General features: G+C 46.9%; 1 protein-coding gene across 1 annotated transcript in view; it reads left to right on the forward strand.

Annotated features, from left to right (window-relative positions):
- ZC3H3 (zinc finger CCCH-type containing 3) overlaps window positions 1-16,215 on the forward strand; it is a gene marked incomplete at its 5' end in the record, with an annotated part of 425,081 nt that overhangs the window by 355,929 nt on the left and 52,937 nt on the right. The window contains 2 exons of the mRNA XM_082257608.1: window positions 6,575-6,747; window positions 9,330-9,496. Coding sequence (XP_082113734.1) covers window positions 6,575-6,747; window positions 9,330-9,496 — 340 coding nt within the window. The remainder of the gene's footprint in view (window positions 1-6,574; window positions 6,748-9,329; window positions 9,497-16,215) is intronic.

The following is a 16,215-nucleotide window of genomic DNA, read 5'->3' on the forward strand; positions in this document are numbered from 1 at the left end:
TTCAGAATGTGTTTGTATATTGGATCCCTGGTATCCCTATGGGTATGTAATGAAGATTTTATTATGTGTTCTGTACTCCCGGGTGACGACCTTTACTAAAATGATCCTTGGTGATCCTGCCATGAAGGTACTTCCTGTTATAGTGTGACAACTATCTGTTCCTGTCTTCCAATTGCGGTGGCGTGCACTAATGCGGGGTTCAAATAGGCGATGAGGAGGCGACACAACGCCTGTCAAATGCTTTTTGAAGAGCGATCTTTTTGGAGACCAAAGCGAGTGTGAATGAGCCCTTAACCACTTACGGACCGCCCACCGTGTATTTACGTCGGTACTTTGACTTTAAATACCATACTGTGTTATGGCAGCAGATAGCTGCCATAACCCCGGTATTTTTTTAAACAGCTGGCGGTCCGCTTTATCATAAGGGTGGTCCAAGTGGTGAATTTGCCGCGGGATCACCCTTATGGCCAGTGGGAGAGGTGCCCCCCCCGGCCACTTCCCAGTTATTTTCCCCTTACCGGACCCGGCGGTAGCAGGAAAAACAATCCGGTCTGTTCTCCTCTCAGACAGGAAGTTGAGTGAGGGCAAGATGGCCCCTTCTCCGCTCTATGGCCTTGGAGGATCGGAGCGATGTCATACATCGCTTCCTAGCAATGGATTGAAAGAGCCCATTTTTTTCATCATGAAAAAAAAATGACTTTTTTTTTTTTTCTTTTTTTAGTGTAGATGTGAGGTGGGAGGTCTTTTTTGACCCCAGATCTCACATTAAAGAGGACCTGTCCTGCTTATTCCTATTACAAGGGATGTTTATTACTTGTAATAGGAATAAAAGTGATCAAAACATAGATTTAAAAAAAAAAAAACAGTGTAAAAATAAAAGATAAAATAAATAGGAAATTAAAAAAATTAAAGAGCGCTGTCCCGTTAGCTTGCGCACAGAAGCGAACGCATACGCACATTGCGCCCACATATGTAAACGGTGTTCAAATCACACATGTGAGGTATCGCCGCGATCGTTGGAGCGAGAGCAAAAATTTGAGCTCTGGATCTTCTCTGTAACTCTAAACTGGTAACCTGTAGAAATCTTTAAAGTGTCGCCTATGGGAATTTTTAAGTACCAAAGTTTGTCGCCATTCCACGAGCGTGCGCAATTTTGAAGCATGACATGTTGGGTATCTATTTACTCAGTGTAACACTTGTCTTTCACATTATAGAAAAAAATTGGGCTAACTTTACTCTTTTCTTATTTTTTTAATTCAAAAACTTGATTTTTTTCTTTTCTGAAAAATTTTATTTGTAAGACTGCTACGCAAATACGGTGTGATAAAAAATATTGCAATAAACCCAATTTTATTCTCTATGGTCTCTGCAAAAAATATAAAAAAATATATATATGAATATACAGGGCATTTTTTCTCAGAGAATAGGTGCAGGAACTCCTCCCTTCTGAGTCCCCCCTAACTCCACCCCCTACCCACCTCCGAGCACCGTTCCTTGGTTCCATCCCTTATCCACCTCCCAGTACCACCCTTTTTTTAGAGAATATAGAACCAAGTATCATTTTGTGGTGCTAAGTATTTTGTATGGAATTTGTTCATGATAATAAGAAAGGTAGTAAAATAGATCTAACAACAATGGACACCCCAGCGACAATAGTTCCAGCCCAGCATCAATAGACTCCCAATAGTCAGCATCAATAGACCCTTCAGCAGCCAGCAACATCAGACCCCTCCCTCAATAGTAGATCCCTTTCAGCAACAATTGACCCCCTGCAACATAAGACCCACCACCAGCAACAATAGATCACCCACCAATAGACCTTCCCAGCAACAATTGAACCCCCTGCAAAAACAGATCCACTCCAGCAATAATAGATTCCTCAACAGCCAACAACAAAGACTGCTCCCTCAACACTAAATCCCCCCAAGCAACAACTGACCCCCCAGGAACAAAAAACCCACCCTGGCAACAATAGATAACACACGAGCAACAGAAAACCTTCCCAGAAACAATAGACCTCCTTCCTCCACAAAAATAGATAGCCTCCAGCAACAATAGATTCCCCAGCAGCCAGCATCAATAGACCCTCCAACACACCCCAGCACCCCTTGCCAACACATACATTCGGTTCAGGAGGTGCCGGAACTGCGTTCCCGCTGAAAAAAAGCCATGTGTATATATATATATATATATATATATATATATATATATACAGTATATATAATGTTTGGGGGGGGTTCTAAGTAATGTTCTAGCAAAAAAAAACAAAAAAGATTTTTCAAGTGTCAGAAAAAGGCCCGGTCCAGAAGTGGTTGAAGCGTGGGTGCTCAACCTGTGGCCCCTAAACATTCCCTTCATTTGCAAGGATTTCTTCTCACTTCCTGTTTGGGTATGGGGCAGTATTAAGGGACACACACAGATGGCGGGGAAAAAAAAATCTGACCGGGGTTATAACCCTCCCTTACTCTATCCAAATTGAAAAAAATAATTGCCTATAGTTCTACTTTAAGAGGAAAATCAAATCTCTCCTGTAGTATATCCACCGGCTCTGACACTTTTTATTATATGCGGCCCTTTGGTAATGTCAGCGGCCACAATTGAGGTCCCTAATATTTACTAAGTTTACCGCCACTGCCATGTGGGGGGGGGAGGTACCTGTGGCTCTGGGGGCCCCCCGGGTGTACGTTCTCTTCTGGAAGGGCCTGATTTGTATATATGAGAGTAGGATTTGGCTGAAGAGTCACTGCGCTAATAATGAAGACATCTGCCAGAAGTCTCTTCCCAGCGTTTTGGCCGGAGCATCCCCTGACTAAGCTGATAGATGTCTTACACTAATTAAATAATTAAAAAGTAATCAATCACATTTGACACGGTTTCAGCACCGCCAGAGCTTCAGGGATGGATGGATTTATTTATTTTTTGCTGGTTGTCCTCCTCCTCCTCCATATGGGGGAGGCTAATATTACAGGGACTCCCCGGAGTTTGGCAAATTCAGATTAGGAGTAATTAGTCCTGGTGTTCTCCCTGGATTATTAACCCTGTCATCATGGAGCCGTGTTATACTTTCCAAACCTGACTGGGCTGTTGTAAGTCTTTGCTGTTGTGTTTCTACTTTGTGGCTTTTGGATGTTTAAAAGCATCACTCCATCCCAAACAGCATCCTGTTAACGACCGCTGCGGCAGGCAGCCCCTCCTGCACGAACCGACGTAGCTATATGTCGGTCGCGTGCCTACAGCTAGGGGGCGAGCATGCGCCGGCCCCCACTCAGCAGCGGTCCAATGCATGCGGTAGGCGGCAGGGCTGTCTTAAATATTGATTGGACCCTGGGCAAACCTTTTCTTGGGCCCACCCAAATTCACTTATCAACTGTTTGCAAGCAGTGGGGGCTCAAGAGGCAGCTGCTTTAGGCCCCACAACAAAGACTGGGCCCGTAGGCAGCTGCCTCTTTTGCTCTGTGTCAAAGACGGCCCTGGTTTTTATAGCTCAAAAAATAAAAATCGCGCAGGTGATCAAATACCACCAAAAGAAAGCTCTATTTGTGGGGAAAAAAGGGCATCAATTTTATTTAGGTACAGCATTGAACTACCACGCAATTGTCCATTAAAATAACGAAGTGCCGAATCGCAAAAAATGGCCTGGTCATTAAGGGGGAAAATCTTCCGGTCCAGAAGTGGACCTCCAATCTTCAAACAGTATATATAGAGAAGGCTGGCACTCCAGTGCAACAACTATAATCAAATGCTCTCTATTAAAGCGGAGTTCCGGCCTCAAAAATGACTTTGGGCCATCCTCTTGCGGACATTAACCTGAAAAAGAAATGGATACTTTTTTTTTTTTTATTTACTTACCTTGTTATAGAAGAAAATATACTCACCTTCCTTCCTCTTCCTCCCTCTGTGGCCGCGGCCCGCGCCGTCTCTTCTGGCTTGCGATAACTCCTGGGAGCTGAACGTCATCGCTCGCAGGAGTCAATGTGCCTGCACCGGCCCCGCTCGTCACTTCCCGTGCAGGCACATCATTCCCTGCTAAACAGCTTCTGGGCATGCCCAGAAGCTGTGCAGGGATGACGCGCTTGCACCGGAAGTGGCGAGCGGGGCCGGTGCAGGCACATTCTGGGACTCCGACGTCACCGAAGAGGACGCGCTGGCTTCAGCTGCCCACACCTGAGATGGCAGCGCTGGACAAGACATTTTCAAGGTAAGTATTTCTTCTAAGAGGTAAGTGCGACCTGGGACAGTTCAGAGGCTATCCATTGTGGAATGTACTAGCCCTGACTGTCCCGGGGGTATTTTTATCTAAATTTCACCCCTGATGCCGGAACTCCGCTTTAAAGTTTGTGTAGTACAGTCATGCAAAAAGCCACTGTGTTTCGGTTGTCGTGTCTTAATCGAGAGCCATGATTAAGGCCTGACGGCCGAAACACGTTGGCCTTCACATGACTGTACTACACAAACTTTAATAAAGAGCATGTAATTATAGTCATTGCACTGGAGCACCAGCTTTCTCTATATACTATTTGAAGATTGGAGGTTACAAGAGACTTTCTAGCTGGAAGCCCGTGCTTGCAAACTGTGGATTATTAGGGAGGTAGCTGCTCTGTTTCACCTGTCTTAGCATTTAAAGAGTGCTGGAGAGTTAACTACCAGACAGTTTCTAGTATTTTTTGGGGATCTCTATTGGAGAGATCTTTGTGCTGATTTCCCAGTTCTGCTGCTCCCATTATGACAGTCTTCCACCATCCCTGTGCTGAGTTCCTAGGTATGTACACTAGGGATCGACTGATTATCGGCTAGGCCGATATGCACTTTCCCCGATATATCGTAATCGGCCCTGGAGGTGACCAATATTGCCGATATTTCGGGAAAGTGCTTGTACCGGAGTGATGCCTGCAGCTAGAGGCATCACCCCGGTCCCGGCGTCCATAGCCGACGGTCGGCTGTCTTGTAATGACAACCAATGCGGCTGAGAAGCCGCTCAGCTGTCATTACAAGACCCGGGCATCCTACCTGCACGGCCGCCAAAGACCCGATCAAAGCTGCATTCGGCTCTGATTGGGTCTCCATGCAAAAACCCGTAAGTGATGTCATGAGTAGCACCGCTGCCGGGTACTGTCTGGCGCCAGATTCAAAAAAAGGACAGCATTCAAAACAGCCAAACTTGGCGTTTTGAATGCTTTTAAGTGCAGCGGAGGGGTTTGGGGTCTTTTAAACCCCCAGGTCCCTCCACAAGAGTACCTATCAAAAAATTAAAATGTTTTTAAATGTACAAAAATATCGGTGCATATCATCCGATACCGATATGCATTGGCCAAAATATCGGTATCGGCACCTAAAAACGATATTGGTCGATCACTAATGTACACCTGCTGCGCTCATTATGAGGGGTTTCCACCATCCCTGTGCTGAGTTCCCGCCGCTGTACATCTGCTGTGCCCATTATGAGGGGTCCCCACCGTCCCTATGCTGAGTTCCTAGACCTACACATCTGCTGTGCTCATTATAAGGGTTCACACCACCCCTGTGTTTAGTTTCTGGGTTTGCATGCCTTCAGCCTTGAGTGGACAGACCTTTTAAGCCTGCACCTGTTCACAAAAATGTGAATTTGCCCAAATAATACACACAATGTGTGTAAAGGTTTGTGGACACCTGACCATTACTTCTATTTGAGCTTTGCCAAACACTGTATTCTGAAATGATGGACATTAATATGAAGTCGTTCCCCCTTTGTGTCTATAACCCCCCCCCCCCTACTCTTCTCAGAAGACTTCTCATAAGATTGTGGAGGGTGTCTGCAGGAATTTGTGCCCATTTGTGAGCTCAGGTACTAATGTTGGATGAGAAAACCTGGCTCACTACCCAATTCATCTCAAAGGTGTTCAGTAGGGTTGAGGTAAGTGCTCTGAGCAGGACACTTGAGTTCCTCCACACCAAACTGGTCATCCATGTTTTATGGAGCTGGCTTTGTACACAAGGGCACAGTCATGCTGGAACAGAAAAGGGTCTTCACCAAACTGTTACCAGAGGACAATTGTCTACTAAGTATTTGTATGTTGTATTATTAACTGTACCCTTCACTGGAGACATCTGAACTCCATAATTTCGAGGGGAGTTCACATAATTTTGGCCATAAAGTATAGCATTATGGGTTTGCTAAAGTTATTACCATTCTGGCTATTTTGTGAAATAGAGTGAAATCTCTGATTGAACTGTACAAAGGAAGAGGTGGAGCCATAGGTCTAAAGTGAAAGGAGTAAAAGCTCTGGAGGGGGAGCAGTCACTGTCCTGACACATGCATCTGTGTACATATCAGCTTGAGCTCTGTAAGCAAGGAGCTAGTGAGAATTTTATAATGTGAAAGATTGCCTATGTTCTGTGCAATGTTGGACTGTAGGGCTGAATACGTTGTATCTTTCCATGCAATGTTGGGCTGTAGGGCTGAATACATTGTAACTTCGATGTCTTAGGAGGTAATTATCAGACATCAGAAGTGAGCAGAGTATTCCCTTTGTACTCATCCTGAATGATGATTTCCCCAATTTGCAGTAATCCTTTTCCTTTTTCTGTTTCTCCACAGTGTAAGAAGAAGCACACATTGCTGTGCCCTAACTATGCCCGGAACGGCACCTGTCCTGATGGAGCCAAGTGCAAATTGCAGCACCGTCAAAAGAAGAGGCGAGTGGAAAGCCAAACACCGGAATTCCCACTGCCAAGCTCTAAGCAAATGAGGAAAACAAAAGAGGATTCTGGGTAAGAAAAGAAAACTGATATCTCCACCCATCAAATATGATTTAGGCATACATTGTGAAATGTAGGGTGACAATGATCAAACCATGTGGAGACCTTTGTGTAAGAGACCTCTAGTGTCAGCTGTTCATTATCTTTCTATAAAGAAAAGAGATGATGATAGAGGCAGGTGTTTCTGGAAGACTGAGGAAGGTGTTCCTGGAAGACTGAGGAAGGTGCTCCTGGAAGACTGAGGAAGGTGTTCCTGGAAGACTGAGGAAGGTGCTCCTGGAAGACTGAGAAAGGTGCTCCTGGAAGACGGAGGAAGGTGCTCCTGGAAGACTGAGGAAGGTGCTCCTGGAAGACTGAGGAAGGTGCTCCTGTAAGACTGAGGAAGGTGCTCCTGGAGGACGGAAGAAGGTGCTCCTGGAGGACGGAGGAAGGTGTTCCTGGAAGACGGAGGAAGGTGCTCCTGGAAGACTGAGGAAGGTGCTCCTGGAAGACGGAGGAAGGTGCTCCTGGAAGACGGCGGAAGGTGCTCCTGGAAGACGGCGGAAGGTGCTCCTGGAAGACGGCGGAAGGTGCTCCTGGAAGACGGCGGAAGGTGCTCCTGGAAGGAGGAGGAAGGTGCTCCTGGAAGGAGGAGGAAGGTGCTCCTGTAAGACGGAGGAAGGTGCTCCTGTAAGACTTAGGAAGGTGCTCCTGTAAGACTGAGGAAGGTGCTCCTGTAAGACTGAGGAAGGTGCTCCTGTAAGACGGAGGAAGGTGCTCCTGTAAGACGGAGGAAGGTGCTCCTGTAAGACGGAGGAAGGTGCTCCTGTAAGACGGAGGAAGGTGCTCCTGTAAGACGGAGGAAGGTGCTCCTGTAAGACGGAGGAAGGTGCTCCTGGAAGACGGAGGAAGGTGCTCCTGGAAGACGGAGGAAGGTGCTCCTGGAAGACGGAGGAAGGTGCTCCTGGAAGACGGAGGAAGGTGCTCCTGGAAGACTGAGACAGGTTTCTGGAAAGAATAGTGGAAGTAGATGGACTTGTGTCTTTTTTCAACCAGACTAATGATGTAAGAAGACTGAGGAAGGTGTCTGATAGGACTGATGTTGGTGTCTGAGAAGATGGAGGAAGGTGTCTGAGAAGACGGAGAAATGTGTCCCGAGGAGGCTGAGGAAGGTGTTCTGAGAGAGCGGAGGAAGGTGTCCGACAAGGCTGAGGAATGTGTCCGACAAGACTAATGGAAGGTGTCTGAGAAGATGGAAGAAGGTGTCCAAGAAGACTGAGACAGGTTTCTGAGAAGACTGGTTGAACTGGATGGAATTATCTTTTTTCTACCAGACTATGTAACTATGTAAGAAGACGGGCTGTCCCCAGAGAAGACTGAGGTTGTTTTCAGAGAAGACTGAGGCCATTCCCAGAGAAATCTTGGGGCTGTTTCCTTAGAAGACTGAGGCCATTCCCAGAGGAAGCTAAGGCCGCTCCCAGATAAGACTGAGGCTGTTCCCAAAGAAGACTTGGGTCAGGTCTCAGAGAGAACTTTAGACCGTTCCCATAGAAGACTAAGGCTGCTTCCAGAGATTACAGAGTCCACTCACATAGAAGACTGCGGCAGATCCCAGTAATGTGCTGCCTTGTGTCAGGTGTCTCACCATCTGTTGTTCTCTGGATGTTAACTGTTTGCTATCCTTAATAAAACCTCTAGCCAAGTTACCTGCCCCATCCCGAGACCCTTACAGTACTAAATGAGGGTGGTGGTGAGCACTTACTTGTTCTATTCTGTGCTCCCCCTGCTACCACTCACATGGTCATTTTCCATTTGATCACATGACTTCAATTTAAAGGGCATTGGTTTGGCCAGAGCTGGCCAGTCAGGAGCTCCTTAGTATTATCTGAGGCTGTCCTTCACCCGAGATCATTTGTCTGGTGGCTGCTGTGGGTTTTTTGAGGGACATAATCAGTATAGGAAGTGGGGTTTGGTTTGACATCTGCCTAAAGTAATTAAAGCCATAACTTTTTTTTTTTTAGGTTTGGATTGAGTAAGGAATTTTTAAAATCCTTGTCTGCTTTTTTGTGTGTCCCATATAGGGAATGTACGTAGTCTTTGACCATCTCCTGTAGTATGTCTGCAGTCCCTGACCATCTCCTGTAGTATGTCTGCAGTCTCTGACCGTCTCCTGTAGTATGTCTGCAGTCTCTGACCGTCTCCTGTAGTATGTCTGCAGTCTCTGACCGTCTCCTGTAGTATGTCTACAGTCTCTGACCGTCTCCTGTAGTATGTCTGCAGTCTCTGACCATCTCCTGTAGTATGTCTGCAGTCTCTGACCATCTCCTGTAGCATGTCTGCAGTCTCAGACCCTTTTCTGTAGCACTACATTAACTGAATGTTCTGTGTGGCCTTTTGATGACACCAGGGGCTGCACTTTAGGCCCCTATATTAGGAAAGTTGACCATGACTGGTTTAGGGGCACCATAAGATTTATTTAGTCTGTAAAGGGTTTAGAAAATGTTTCCTAAATGTCTAAAAGGCATCCCAATGGTTTGATGAACTTGGCAATAAAGAAAGTCACCCATGTGTTAGAAGCCTGCAAAGTAATAATAATGTGTCCATTTTTCCTGCAGAGACCAACCAGCAGCACGGGGTCCTGGTAATGTTTCTTCCTGTGATGACGGGCACTCTGATGACTGCAAAGGGCTGATCAGTTGTCCTTCCTTCATCTCCCTAAGCTCCTCCCATAGCAGTGAATCTACGCCCCCTTCTGGAGGGAGGAAACCCGCCGAGGACACAGGTAACGGCCTCTCCCAACTATACAACTCTGTTACCCATAATCCTCCTTTCCCAACATTACCTGATCCGTATCCCAGGAATAAGCCTGACCTCCATGGTACAATAATGTCCTCACACAATATGCACCATCAAAAATATCTTCCATCACTTTCTTGTGTTTAAAGTGGAACTCTAGCCAGAAAGGTTTTCTATCCTCTCACCTGTAGAGTGGAGAATGACTGTTATCTCTATTGGAGGTGGAAAGCACCAAAAGTAGGCGGGCTGTGTAGGCAAGAAAAAGACTGGCTACCTCCTTGCATGAAAGAGGCAACTATAAAAATAGACATTTTGTAACCTTAAAGTGGAAGTCGACCTTTAGCAACATACCCCTATGCAATTTCTGTTCCCCTTGGTAGTACATACCAGCACTCCTCATGCACCTGCTTCCCATTATATAGGCAGCCATCATTCGTTTTGACAGCCCCGGTACTGTGCTGGGGGGCGCACAGTAAGCGCGCTCTCAGCACAGCCTCCCACGGACCCATATGTGCGCCAAAAGGTCCGCCCTTTTTGCTCCCCAACACATGCATTATGTGGGTGGCAAGAGGTTAAAGCATTCACACAAAGTGGCTTTATATTAAAGGTGAGCCCTGGAATTAAGTGCATTGGGAGGGTTAACAAAAAGTGGTCCAGGGAAAAGCCTACACCACGCTTCCAAGCTGAGGAAATGTAGCAGATCCCGCTTCTAATAACAAAAGGGGCTCAAACTCTTTTGTTAGACCAGATCTCCTCCCTGTTCTATGCTGTGTCTGTGGCAGACACAGCACAGTAAAACTGGAGCTGAATGCTCCGATCTTTCTGCCTGGCCCACCCACCACTTGGCTGAATAGAACTGTGCACACTCTGCTTGTGTAGTGTGTAATCGCTGCACGAGTAGGAATTGGAATGTTACATAGTTAGTGAGGTTGAAAAAAGACATCAGTCCATCCAGTTCAACCTATGATGTGTGTGTGTTTGCTGTTAACCGTACATTGTATACCCCTGTATGTTGTACATTGTATACCCCTGTATGTTGTACATTGTATACCCCTGTATGTTGTACATTGTATACCCCTGTATGTTGTACATTGTATACCCCTGTATGTTGTACATTGTATACCCCTGTATGTTGTGGTCTCTAAGGTGCCCATCTAATAGTTTTTTGAAACTATCAATGCTCCCTGCTGATACGACTGCTTGTGGAAGAGAATTCCACATCCTTACTGCTCTTACAGTGAAGAACCCCTTACGCATTTTAAGGTTAAACCGCCTTTCCTCTAGTTTTAGTGAGTGGCCACGTGTCTTATTGTATTCCCTTTCTCTGAATAGTTTGTTTCTTATGCTAGGGTCACCAGTACAGTATTTGTACATTGATATCATATCCCCCCTCAATCGTCTCTTCTCCAGAGAGAAAAGGTTCAGTGCTTGTAGTCTTTCCTCATAGCTGATGTCCTCCATTCCCCTAATTATTTTTGTTGCCCTTCTCTGGAGTCTCTCCAATTCCAGCACATCCTTCCTGAGGATCGGTGCACAGAACTGGACAGCATACTCCAGATGTGGCCGGACCAGAGTCTTGTAGAGCGGGAGAATAATCTCTTTATTTCTGGAGTGAATACCCTTTTTTATACATCCCAGTATTCTGTTGGCTTTGCTTGCAGCAGCTTGGCATTGCATGCCACTGCCAAGCCTGTTGTCTACCAGTACCCCCATGTCCTTTTCCATCCTAGACTCACCCAGAGGTTCCCCCCCTAGTGAGTAGCTTTCTTTCTGGTTTCTGGCACCCAAGTGCATTACTTTACATTTTTCAACATTAAACCTCATCTGCCATGTAGTTGCCCACCCCGTTATTTTGTTAAGGTCCACTTGTAAGGTTTCCACATCCTGCATAGAAGATATTGGCCTGCTTAGTTTAGTATCATCTGCAAATACTGAGATTGTACTAGATATCCTCTCCTCTAGATCATTTATGAATAAATTAAACAGGATTGGTCCCAGGACCGAACCCTGGGGGACCCCACTTTCCGAACCCTGGGGGACAGCTCACGTCCCGTATGCTAGGCCTGACCTGGCAAAAATCTGCTGCAGTTTTCTACACTAAAAACTGCCGCAATCCCTTAATTAGATGCAGAATCGGCACCAGTTTTTTTTTTTCACTCTGAGATATAAACTAGTGCAGGCGGGGCAGATAGACTTGGGACAGGTTAATATGGCACACACCACTGCGCTAGTTTCCTGTGCTGTTATAATTAGTTAATTTCCTGAAAAATGTCTAAATCTATTGGTCATGGGTATTCTTGAATCCTAGTGAACTTTGTGTATTTCTTCCAGATTTGTGCAGTAATCCAACGCGATATTTCTGTAATAAAGACCGCTTACTGCTGCCCTCTCTCTTTGTGCAGGGTTTCTGGTCTTGTCTCCACCCCCTCCTGTAGTTTTCTGCAGGCAGCCTGAAATGGGTGGAGCTACAGGGCACCTCCCACATCCCTGCTCTCTCTCCTTGTGCATGGTTTCTGGTCTTGTCTCCACCCCCTCCTGTAGATTTCTGCATGCAGCCTGAAATGGGTGGAGCTACAGGGCACCTCCCACCTCTCTGCTCTCTCTCCTTGTGCACTGGTCTTTTCTCTGCCCTGAATTGCTACCTTGACCCTTATTATCTAATGATAGGTTCCCATTAAACACGGCAGACACAGACCATCAATCGTTTTGTGTAGAAGAGGCTGCCTGCCGCAGTAAATGTGCGAAGGGCGGTCTTAATGTGGTTAATAACCCCTTAATGCTGACTGTAGTGTGTTACCCTAACCTCTTGGCAACCACAGAATGCATATGTGCGATGGCAAGCAGGGTGCACCCTGACACCCACACACCCTGCAATATGCACCCATGGTTTCTGGGCTGAGAATGCAATCCCATCACAGTAACCACACTGTCAAAGACCGCTCCCAGATCAGGGGGTATGGGCTCCTAATCATGTGACCACTGTGACAGCCAATCATGGTAATGGCGTGATCAGGAAGACCCGGTTAAAGAGCGGCCAGAAGGAGGGCAGGAAGGGATTTATGTCTGAGGTGTCTCAGTGGGCTTCCTAATCACATGGATTGGCTGTTAATATTGATCATGTGACTTGGTAGCCAGTCCTACCAGCTCCCGACTCTGTGACCAGGAGCTACCGGTGACAGCGCGGTCACAGTGCTGGGGGGGGGCGGGGGTGCCTGTTTAAAGCAGAACAGCTGCACATGTGCAGCTCAGCTTATATTTCCGGCATGTTCCCTGTGTGCTGAAATGACTGACTTCTGCCTAGGAGTTACATCACAGGTGTCAAACACAAGGCCCGCGGGCCGAATCCGGCCCTCCAGGCCATTTCATATGGCCCTTGCACCTCTCCTGCAGCTGCTGCATCTTCCCCATCTCTGCCCCCACCTTGTCTAGGCAGACGGCAGCAGAGAGGACAGAACTCCTCTGCCAGATTCTGTGCTTCTCCCTGCAGCTGCAGAGAGGACCCCCCCCCCCCAACTCAGCAGTTGACAGCAACTCCTCCTACAGATTCTGCACCCCTCTGTGCAGCCGCAGCACCCCCTCCTCTCTCTCTCCACCTTGTCTCAGCAGACGGCAGCAGAGAGGACAGAATTCCTCTGCCAGATCCTGTGCTTCTCCCTGCAGCTGCAGAGAGGACCCCCCCCCAACTCAGCAGTTGACACAACTCCTCCTACAGATTCTGCACCCCTCTGTGCAGCCGCAGCACCCCCTCCTCTCTCTCCCCACTGGTCTCAGCATTCAGCAGACTCCGGCAGCTGACTCCAGCCCTCCTCCAGATCTTGCAGTTGCTGTTTCCCAGCTTCTTCCCAGCAGCAGCACATGGTAAATGGGATGCACTGTGATATAAGGGAGGGTGGGGGCTCTTGACTTCTGATAGAAGTGGGCTACAGATAGAACCAGCCCTCTGAGGACGACTATAATGCTGATCTGGCCCATTAGGAAATTGGGTTTGACACCCCTGAGTTACATCATCCCGCACCAGCCAATGGAGATGCCAAAGACCGGCACTCGGGAAGAAGATGCCGGTGAGGAACCTGGACTGTTAGAGAGGAGGTGCCTTTAGTTCCACTTTAATGCTTGAGGAGTTATTGTGGGCATCAGAGGCTATCAATGATAACGCGGTCACAGTGTTGGGGGTGAGCTCCCTGCAGAAATCAGGGGTGCATCTATGTGGCAGCATGGAATAAGAACCACCTCCCTGTATGGCTGGTGGGAAGGGGTTAATCAAAGCCTCCATAGGGGAGGTTGAGGTGAGCCGGGCCCTTATGGCGCTTTTCCCGGTGACAGACGCTCCTTTCCATATCACATAGAATATGTCCTTTATTTTATGAAGGAATCCGAGGCCTCGGCTCTCACCCCTCATAGACCCATAAATAAGAAATAAGACACAGTTTGAGATTTCTTTGGAGTTCACCTCTAAGTTTGACTTCACCTCGAGAGAGCGGACCATCGGCTCCTGCGCTGGGAGCGCGCGCCTCTCGTCTTGTTCGCCATATGTCTGTCTTATAAATAATTGAGGTGGCAGCGCAGTGGAATTCAGCGAGAGCCTCCATGCTTCCCAGAAAAGTGCCCCCCTCATCCCTCCCCCAGCTCTGAGGAAGGTCGGCTCCGCTCCACTTATCCGCCTGGCACAGCGTCTCGATCTGGGACTCCTAAATCGCCGGGATCTCTGTGGGAACATGGCTGCACTCATTCTTTAATGTCAGGGCATCTTACTACCAACAGACAGCTGGGGCAGGTCCCACGCGTGCCCCAACCCGCCCCATGCATTTCCCTAGACTGGCGTGATTGGCGCCAGTCAGGCCATGAAAATAGCCATAAGTTTTTTTTATGTCACGACAAGTCAAACTTTTCAACCTGGAAATCTGTTGCTGAATGAGAATTAGGTTAAAGTAGGACTGCAACAAAGCGGGTGCAAGCAATGGGTGTACTTCACAACCCGTGAACCTGAGACCCTGGACTGAAGGTGCCTACTCTGATTTCACTGCACACTGCGAGGTTCTCACAATGTGCATTACAAGCTGCGACAAGTTGGATAGAGCCCACCTCATTTCCTGGCTGGAGGACATCCAGCATCATCTAGCGCAGGGTTTCTCAACCAGGGTTCCTCCTGAGGTTGCTAGGGGTTCCTTGTTCAATTTCTGCCTCCCAGATAAGTTCCCAATGACACCATTGTTCCTTTTAGCTATCTGTAAGGGGGTAATTCTTCCCAATGATGAGAAGAGTAAGGAGCATTCTTCCCACTGACTGTCACACTAATGTGTCATGAGTTGTAGATTTTTAATTTTTAGCAGGGGTTCCCCGAGACCAGAAATTTATTTCAAGGGTTCCTCTGTGTTGAAAAGGTAGAGAAATCCGGATCTAGTGGCATCATCAAATAGGCGTGCCACCTGACTGTCCCTGACAAACCCCTTTCATTCATTGGATTTCAGTTCTACCATTCATGGAGGCTCAACATCACATGTGGGCATTACTTAGGGCAGTCCGCATGTAAATACAGCCCGTTTAGGAACTCCCACTCCTCTAGACTGACACCCACCCATCAAGACATTTTGATGTTTTCATAACTCCTCCCAAGAGCCAGCCCACTGCTTGCATCAGGGCTGGGGGTGCTTCAAGAGGAACTTCAGTCTCCTCTTTAGCGGCTCCGCCCACCCCCTTTCCAGCGCCGCAATTATGAAACATGCATAATGGCAGAAGGGGGCTCTGTGCTGGTGGGAGGGGCCAACAGGATGCATTACATAACTTCCTAAAAACATCACAGCACCCTGTGATGGAAACCTGAAAATGACCTGAAGTCCTGCAGCACATTTACACACAGGAAGGGGATGGTGGGGGACACAGACAATTGTGACAATACATAGGATTCACACTGGCAGCGCATGTACAACATAACAGCGTTCATGGGCATTTTGTCATTATGTGGGTAACACAGTGGCACTTGAATGATTTTTAAGGCAGAAAAAGGGCAGACAACATACATGGGCCACAAATGGGTAATGGTGTCTATGCATGGTATTCCGTGGTCAGTTTTCACAATACATGGGTAATAAATGAGCAGTGTTGGTAATATATGGGTATTCAGTGGTCAGTCTTCACTATATACATGGGCAAAGAATGAGCAATGATGGTAAAATATGGGTATTCAGTGGTCAGTCTGTACAATACATGGGAAATAAATGAGCAGTGGTGGTAGTATATGGGTATTCAGTGGTCAGTCTTCACAATACATGGGAAATAAATGAGCAGTAATGGTAATATATGGGTATTCAGTGGTCAGTCTTCACTAAACATGGGCAATAAAAATCCTAGGCCCATTATTCATGGTTAATTCTAACCTGATGACCTGTAGATGCATTTAAAGTGTCACCTTTGGAAAATATTCTGTACTGAAGTTCGTCTTCGTTTCATGGGTGCGGTATAACCACTTGCCTACTGGCCACTTTCACCCCCTTCCTGCCAAGGCTAATTTTCAGCTTTCAGAGCTGTCAAGTTTGAATTACAATCATTCAGTCATGCAACACTGTACCCATATGACATTTTTATCAATTGTTTTTGCGTAAATAAAGCTTTCTTTTGATGGTATTTATTCACTGCTGGCCTTTTTTATTTTTTGCTAAACAAATGTAAAAAGGCCGAAATTTTTGAAAAAAAAAAAAGCATTTTACA

Source organism: Pelophylax lessonae (genome assembly GCF_965119305.1).
Source record: "Pelophylax lessonae genome assembly, chromosome: 5".
In the NCBI taxonomy this organism is placed as follows: Eukaryota; Metazoa; Chordata; class Amphibia; order Anura; family Ranidae; genus Pelophylax; species Pelophylax lessonae.